The 8341-nt window shown below is 56.0% G+C and overlaps 1 protein-coding gene across 5 annotated transcripts; it reads left to right on the forward strand.

Moving 5' to 3' along the window:
* The first annotated feature begins 6 nt into the window (after positions 1–6).
* On the forward strand, positions 7–7418 carry TMEM106A (transmembrane protein 106A). Of its 5 annotated transcripts, none has more exons than XM_081811637.1 (9): positions 7–704; positions 1003–1149; positions 1966–2192; positions 2732–2795; positions 3923–4076; positions 4601–4741; positions 4849–4892; positions 5401–5454; positions 5787–7418. In XM_081811637.1, the coding sequence occupies exons 3-9, from the start codon at positions 1982–1984 to the stop codon at positions 5935–5937; spliced, it is 819 nt and encodes a 272-aa protein (XP_081667763.1). In that variant the 5' UTR covers positions 7–704; positions 1003–1149; positions 1966–1981; the 3' UTR covers positions 5938–7418. The 5 variants fall into 5 exon arrangements, with proteins under 5 accessions (XP_081667763.1, XP_030877699.2, XP_030877700.2 ...); XM_031021839.2 differs by having other exon boundaries at positions 7–699; XM_031021840.2 differs by lacking the exon at positions 1003–1149.
* Positions 7419–8341: the final 923 nt, after the last annotated feature.

The raw sequence follows: 8341 nt of genomic DNA on the forward strand, positions 1-8341 counted from the left end.
TGAAGGAAAAGGTAACAAAAAAAACACTAAAAGCTATTATTCATGAAAATGACTTCCAGAAAAAGAAGACTTTTGCCCTCATCCAGAAGGGGGAAGGATAGTAAACTAGTATTATTTAACCTGGTTGGTATTTATAATGAATGGTGATGTTAATTAATCATTAGTCGTCATCATGTTTATTTACAGTATACTTCCTGACCGCTATTAAATAAACCAAGATTCAGACTGCAAGCCAACCAGGCTGTTCATTATTTAAAACGTTTTTATCCGGGCTTTTGGGTAGAGGCTGAGCGGCAGGGTGTGTGTAATTAATTGGGTTGATTTCGGGCGGGACCTGTTCTGACCTTCTGAGTCGTATTGTAGGGGTCCACAGAGGACCCCGAGGTCCAGTCGTCCGTCCGGTTGTACTTGTACATAACCGCTTCAAGAATGGTGAAATAAAAGTTCTTTGAAAGTCCTACCAGGACTGGCTGGTGCTTGCAAAAGCAGCGTCCGGGCCCCGGGGTGGTCTTTGAAGAGTTGAGCTCTTCCCTCGCCGCTGTGTCGGGAGGGGGCGGGCCCCTGGGAGGGGGGCGGGTCCGGAGGAGCTGGGGCGGAGCCTCCGTAGTCACCGAGTCAAAGCTTGGGGCGAGCCCCTGGGTTCCCGCACTTTCGATTCTGCTTGCAGCCGGTTCTGTCCTGCTGTCGCTCGGGGGTGGGGTAAGGTGCGTCCCAGATTTTACTTTATTTCCCTTTGGGAGGCAAGGGTCGAGGGACCTTCAGTGCCTCCTAGCCTCACGCAGGCCCTCGCGGGTTAACAGACTCGACTAACGGCCTCGGGGTGTCTGGAGGGACTTGAAATTCTCCTTCAGTGAAATCCCAGCTTCTGCGGCTGCTCGGGCTGCCCCGCTCCTCGGGCCCCTAGCCGAGCCTGGGAGTAAAGGCTGGAAGCAGCTTAGCCCTTCAGGGAGGCCGAGGTCGCTGCTCCCCACCCTCTCTGACGCTGCATATTCGCTCCCCCAGGACTCTGCTGAAGGGGGCCAGTAGCCTGGCCAGCCCCAGCCGGTGGCCCCCCGGGTCACCCTGCCCTACAGGCCCTTCTCCCCAAAAACACATTCCAGAAACCGCACTCTTAGCTGACAGGAGCCCTGGATCCGAGACCTCAACCAGGTGAGGCTCTCTTGATTTTGGCCCAGTGAGGTCTGAGTGCGGTTCACCTTGCCCACTCATTCTGCTCCCAATCCTGAGCCTTTGGGGAAGAATCTGGATTTTTAGCCTTTACCATTCCTTAGTGAAGGATGGACCCTGACCATTGCTCCCACCCTTCCACAGGCATTCTTGCCTACCACACAGAAAGCAGTGAGGAAAAGGTTTCTGCTCCCTTTCAGGGCTATTTTAAGGTTCTTAGGCACACCTGTGACCAGCCTAGCTGCCTTTCCCTTGTTTCAACGAATCCCTGCCTTCCTATTAGGCCAGCACTTGCGAGGGCTCAGGAATGGAAACTTTCCTTCCACTCCCAGGCTGGGAGATCGCAGGCATTTCCGCCTGGGTGTTCTAGACACCTCTTCAGAGTCATCTTGTTGCAGAGGGTGAAGGGACTCTGGCCTGCGGCCTCCCCCACCGCCCGCCAGCCCCGTCCACTTCCTTCCCTTGAAGCAAGTGACAGCTCAGCAACTTTCCCAGAAAAGAAAGTGCTCGGCCATTCACTTCTGGGGGTCCCTTCTAGGGAAATAACTTCTGCATTTCTCTTCTCTTCCCACTTGTAGGCAGATTGAGCTCCCCTGCAGTAATGAAAGGAAACGCACTGAGATTTCTGATCCCAGAGTCCCGTGTAACTGCTCAGTTTTCTGTATCCTAGCTTCCTTGGGCTGGAGCTTGCTGAAATTGGGGTGGCGCTCCTTGCGAATCTTGAGAACCCCAAACCAGAGTGACATCCGGTGTCCGTGCTAACAAGCTTAGCCCTGAATTCTGGTTTTTCCTCATTAGCGAAAACTCCCCCTGAATGATGGGTGAGACGTTCTCCCAGTCGGGCTCTCGGGAGGAGGAGAACAAGTCAATCCTGCCCCCCAGCCTGGCATTTGGCAGCAAGGCTGCCTGCTACTCCAGCACCCGAAGCAGCAAGTCTTTTTGTTCCCGCGAGCCTTGTGATGGGGCTGCCAGCGCCAGCTTTGTGACTTGTCCCACCTGCCAGGGCAGCGGGGAGATCCCGCAAGGTGAGTGGCCCAAGGCTTTGGCAAGAGCCTGGAATCCAGAACAAGCCCTTAGCAGCCAGCTGGTCAGGCCCCTCTGAGCCTCCTGGAATGGGGTTGGGTCTCCCAGCTCTTGGTTCCCCAGCTGCAGGCGGGCCAACGAGATGTTCACTTGCCCTGCGCTCGCTGCAGAGACACCCCCACCCCTCCTGCCCTGGTCGTTCTCCCCAGCCCGGGGGGTCTCCAGCCTCCCTGCTCCCTTAGCAACGCTGTGCCTTAGGATTCAGGAAGTTACAAATGACCTCTCCAGAGAAGCTAGACTTCTCTCATTTACTGGTGCTTTCCAGAAATTCACACCCGTTAATGAAAATCTCACTTCCGTTGCAGAGCTGACATAGTTGAGCTGCTGTCATCTGCCCAGCGTTCCCAGTCCTGCTCTGGGGCAGAGGTGGCATGCTTCTGACTCGACTCTGGGGCGGAGGGGTGCTTCTGGGAGGCTGGCGCAGGAAACCTTCGCCATGCATACTTGTTAGCCCTCTCTCTTACCTTCTTTCTCTCTACAGAGCTAGAGAAGCAGCTAGTGGCCCTCATCCCCTATGGGGACCAGAGGCTGAAGCCCAGGCGCACGTAAGTCCACAAGCCATCACCTCTGGGGGCTGTTCTCTTTGTCTCCCCCATTCTGCCTCCAACCCCCTGCAATTCTTCTCCGTTGGAAGCCTTGCTGAATTCATATATACTAGCTCCATTTCCAGAGTTTTTCCTGGTTTAAGAAGTCTGGGGCACAGCAGATGCCACCTGAGGGCACTCGGTGTCCTAAGCTTCGCTACTTCCAAGAAGCATGGCTCCCTTGTGGAAACAGGATCTCTTGACTCTGCAAGGCCTTTCTGGAGGGAGGGAGTGGCCCTGGGTGCGGTCAGTTTGGGGAAGGTATTTTTCCTGCGAGCTTCCCTCTCTGTGGCACCTCAGACCTGCTCGTTCTCTTCCCGGTTGAGGTGGAAAACTAGCTGCTCCCTCTTCTGAGATACTTCAGAGCCTCAGAGGCAGCCCTGAGTTTCCCGGGACGGGGTCGTGACCCTGTTTGTCATCTGGGTCTCTTGGACGTGAATCCCTGCCACCTCCTCCCAAGGTGCTCAGCTGCAGTCTGCGAGCCACCAGCCTGCCCTCCCGGACCCCTGCACCAGAATCTGAGGCTGCCTGTGCCCCTCATAAATACTAACGAGGTGCTGTCTCTTTCATGCCTAGCTCAGTTTTGAGTTAGAGGGACGGATGATGTCCTGTTCTGAATATTAATTTTAAAATTCAGAACTCTCAAATTCATGTGGACATTTCTTCCAGCGATGATAGCTAGCCTTCGTTGAGCTTTGGTTATGTGCCAGGAGCTGGCATCCGTGCCTTTTCATGCGTTAGCCCATAACGAATTCTGTGATGTAGGTATAGTTCTCTCCGTTTACAGACAAAGAAACTGAGGCCTAGGGAGCTTAAGTAGGTTGCTTAGAGCTACTGGGCCAGTGGGTACAGAGAGCTGGGAATGGAAGCCAGGCTGCCTGCCTCCCGATCCTGTGCTCCAACTCACTTTGGGCCACATCTGTACCTGGGCCAGTCCCCCACATCTGGGGAGGTAAAAGCACAGTTGGGAGGGGGCTGGTGCAGGGGAGAGCCTTGTACAGGGAGAGGAGTGTCCCTCTCTGCCCAAGGTTCCGTCGTGTTCGGACTTCTCCCCTCCTCTACCCCGGGTCCTGCTTTCTTTCCCACAGGAAGCTCTTCGTGTTCCTGGCAGTGTTCATCTGCCTTGTGACCTCCTCCCTCATCGTCTTTTTCCTGTTTCCCCGGTCCATCGCCGTGCAGCCCGCGGGCCTCAACTCCTCCACGGTGGCCTTTGACGAGGCTGACATCCACCTCAACATAACGGTGGGTGGGTGCCCACACCCTTGAGCCCCACACCGCCTTGCCGGCAGCTCTTCTCTGTAGCCCTTGTCCAGTGTTGCCATCCCGGGCTCGGGTAGCCAGGGGTACTATGGCAGGCCAGAGGGTGTCAAAGCCTGGGGAGAAGCAGGCACAACCGTGAACCCCACAGCAGATTGTTCAGGATTAGGACTGTACGCAGCGAGGGGTCAGAATCTGGGCGAGAGAAATAAAACACAGGGCGTGGTTGGGGGGCATGCCTGAGACTCCCTGGGTGGGCGGAACTGAACAGAGAGAAGCCTCGCAGAATGAGCCTGGGTCCTGGGCCAGCTTCATGTCTTACGGTGACCCCTTTGCCATTAAGAGCCCCTCCAAGGGGCTCCTGGCGCTGGGCTTCGGCAGCTGAGGCCCATAGTGGGAGTGGGGATCAGTCAGGCAGGGGGCGGGAGGGGGGTTTGGGAAGCTATTGGACTTCTCCTTTTCAAGGATGGTCATCTGCCCACTTCCCTTTCCCTTGTCTTCGTCCTTAGAATATCTTAAACATCTCCAATAGCAATTACTACCCCATCACTGTGACCCAGCTGACCATCGAGGTTCTGCACCTGTCCCTCGTGGTGGGGCAGGTCACCAACAGCCTCCTCTTTCACATCGGCCCTTTGGCCAGCGAACAGGTGACTCCCTCTCCCTGGCCAGCCCTGCCCACAGAGGTGTGGACATGTGTGGGGGTCGGAAGGGGCAGCTGGGGTTGGGGCTCACCGTGTGCCCATTTGGTTGACAGATGTTTTATGCAGTGGCCAACAAAATCTGGGATGAAAATACCTAGTAAGTATCCCTTGATCTCTTCTCCCTTAGCCTCTTTCCCTGGTTGGAAACCCAGTGTTCATCCCTACCAGATTTCCTGGCTGCTCAGCAAACACTACAGCCCCAGCATTTGGCCTTCATTCTCGTGGCCAAGACTGCAATCTGCAAGGGATTCAGGGTCCCCAGCCCTCTGCCTGTTTGGACTTAGGTTGGAATGAAAAAAGGCCAGAATTGGGTTAATTCTTACACTCTGTGACCTTGGGCTCTTCAGCCTGAGTCGCTGAGAAAGATGAATGTCTTGTTTTCTGTTGAGGGAGGGGCTAGCACACACCTGGGCCAAGCCTGTGGGGCTTGGAGGAACAATATTGCAGCAAGGGTGACATGCTCACCTTAGAGGGAGAGAGAAAGAGTAGGAGTGGCATTTGGTGTCCCTGATGGAAAAGAGCCCGGAAGCCTGGGACCTGCAGGTCTCCTCCCAGTTGCCATGCTGCTCAGTGTGAAACATGGTCCCGTGTTCTTTCTCTCTCAGCAAAATCTGTTCCTGGATGAAAATCAAAGTCCACCATGTGCTTTTGCACATCCAGTAAGTAGGGCTTGGAGCCCGGGTGCCCCCCCTCGCCCACTTCTGACCTGGGGCTCTCCTCTGCTCCACCTTGTGGGAGGAATCATCCAAAGCTAACTCCGTAGATCTTTGTTGGCTCTTGGGAAAGCAGGTCCGGCCCCTTCCCTAGATCCTGCCTTGCTTATGAGCCATCGGTGGGACAGCCACAGACAGAGCTGTCTGGATCACAGGTGGGACAGCTGTCCCAGGTGCATTGGCAGAGTAGGGAGCAGAAGGAAGAGCGTGCAGTGTTTAAGGGAGCCCCCCCTCCCCAGACAGCAGAGCAGGGCCAAAGCTTTCCTCTTTGCCCCCAGAGACAGCAACAAAGCCTGCTTCCTCTCCAGGGGCACCCTGACCTGTTCCTGCCTGAGCCATTCAGAGCAGCTAGTCTTCCAGAGCTATGAATACGTGGACTGCCGGGGAAACACATCGGTGCCCCACTTGCTGGTCCCTCACCCGCCGTGACCTGTCTGCTGTTCCCGAACCCCAGGCCCCCGCCAGGTTGGGCTCTGTCTCCCTGAGCCCAAGGAAGGACTACAGTGACTTTGCCAAAGGAAAAGCCCTGCCTTATTCTACCTCCTCCCCACCACACACACACCCTCAGCACAGGAAGCCCTATGTGAAAGTTAACTTTACACACACACATGCACGCACGCACACCTCTCACGTCCTCTGACTTCCACAGGAAAAGAAGTCTGGTTCTTCTAGGGCCCAGCGCCAGGCTTTCCCCTCGGTCTGTCCTGAGGAGAGTCTGATCTGATGTGTATTCAGAGCTGCCTTAGAGTCCCTGGAGTGGCATCTGCTTTCTGTACTGAGCACCGTGGTTGCCTAGCCCCTCTGGGGCTGGCCTTCCTCCCGCCTGAAGAGAGAAATCTTTCCTTTTATCTGGCTTTTAAAACCTGGATCTTTTTCACGTTCTCCACCCAGTGGTGGGAAAGTGACTTGAGGGACATCCATGCTGTCTCGTGCCTTCCTGCTTGGTCATGTGACAGAGTGGTGGCGCTGGTCGGCTTCTCTCCTGGTAACTTGGGCCCTGACAGCGAGGTTGGCTAAGGCCCTTTGGCTCGGCAGCCTCCCTGGTTAAAGACTGTCCCAGTTCCTAGGAAGACAGAGCTGTTCTCTGGCTAAAGCTCCTCTCCATAAAGATCGTTTTCTTATTCTCATCACAGCAGGAGTGAATGTAGTAGCGGGGGAGAGAGGCATCTGGCACCCCCTCCGCCTCTCCAGGAAAAACAGAGATGAAGCCAGAGTCATTCGGGAAGGTGTTTATTGAAGTTAGGCTTCTGGCTGGTGGTCGGCCCACAATGCCGAGCCCGTGTGAGTGGACACAGGTCGGTCAGACGGCGGTGTCAGCTGCTGCCCGGTGACGGCCTACAGAGGTGAAGCTGTCAGGATTCGGCCAAGCTGCTGGCGCTCCAGCATCCCCAGCATAGCTCCAGGGCCCATCCTCTGCTCCCAGAGGCCTCTGCTTTCCTTCGGGCGTGCACAGGCTGGAACCGCACATCAGTAGGGACCGGTCTCGACCTCTCCTCTTTGCTGTCACTCAGATGCAGAAGCGAAGTCCTAGATAATGCAGGTTCCCACTGGGCTCCAGATGGAGGCGGTCTGTGGTGTCGCTGAGCAGGAATGGTAATTGCTCACTAAAGGGAGCTGTGGTTTTTCTCAGGCCGGGAGGTGAACTTAGGTGGTGGGGCAAGCTGAATGCGAAGTTGGATGGATGGAGAGAGGGCAGTGGGGACAGCACCTGGCTAGCTGGCTGGGGGGACAAGGGGAAAGAAGGAGGTTGTCCTGTCTCTGTGCTTTCGGGCCTGAGTAATTGGAGTCAAGAAGATACTAGCAGGAGCACAGAAGTCCAGAAAGGCCAGGCTGGAGTTTCCGCTGTGTGTTGGTTGCCAAATGTCAAGGATTCATATCGTCTTCAATAAACTATACTTCACAATGTTAAAGAGTAAACAAAGAGTCTCCTGTGAGTTGGGAGGAGAGCTGGACGACACTCCCGGCCTGTTTCTGGTGGCCGAGTGGGTGCCAAGCTCTCTTCCCCAGGCGCAGAGCCCCTCTGCTCTTCTGGTTGCTGAGAGAGCGCTCCTGGGAGCTCACTCTCTCCCTTCCTCCCACTGTGTGTCTCTCAAGTTCCCTCCCTACTTTAATATTCCTGTTCTGGGCCCCACCCCAGGTCCCCCGGCTACCCCCCTCAGGAAACAGTGCCCTGAGGGGTCCCTTCAGCCTGTGGGCCTCCGTGAAAGGCCCAGGCATCCCCTCACTGGCGCCAGGTGGAAAAGGGGACAGGCTGTGGGAGGGACCCCGGGTGTCAGCTTCAGGAAGTGGGGAGGGGGTGAAGCCTGACTCCGGGAAAGGCTGAGGTGGGGGAAGGAAGAGGCCTGTGGGGTTCTGTGGGCCAGTACCCCTCCCCTTCCCAAGATCAGGTGTCCTGTACTTGAGGCTACAGCCCCCCTTTCCTCTGAGCTCTTTCCACCCCTGCCTCCCATCATCCAAGCCACAGCTCAGCGCCCACTATGGGCCAGGCATTACACTGGACCTGGGGGGGCCCCCGCCTGCCACCTCTAATGCTGCTCCAGGCCTGTTCCGGTGTGGTGCGACCCCTCCTTCCCCAGTTGTGTCTCAGTAAGCACCGGCCAGTGGGGAGGGGTGATGGCTCCAGTGAGAGTCCTCAACCTAGAGCCCCCAACAGGGGTGTCTGGGGGGCTCAGTCGGTTAAGCATCCACCTTGATTCTTTTTTTTTTTATTTGACAGAGACATAGCGAGAGAGGGAACACAAGCAGGGGGAGTGAGAGGGAGAAGCAGGCTTCCCGTGGAGCAGGGAGCCCGATGTGGGGCTTGATCCCAGGACGCTGGGATCATGACCTGAGC

This window comes from Leptonychotes weddellii, unplaced genomic scaffold (assembly GCF_054177405.1).
Source record: "Leptonychotes weddellii isolate Sample4059 unplaced genomic scaffold, ASM5417740v2 HiC_scaffold_9040, whole genome shotgun sequence".
Lineage (NCBI taxonomy): Eukaryota > Metazoa > Chordata > Mammalia > Carnivora > Phocidae > Leptonychotes > Leptonychotes weddellii.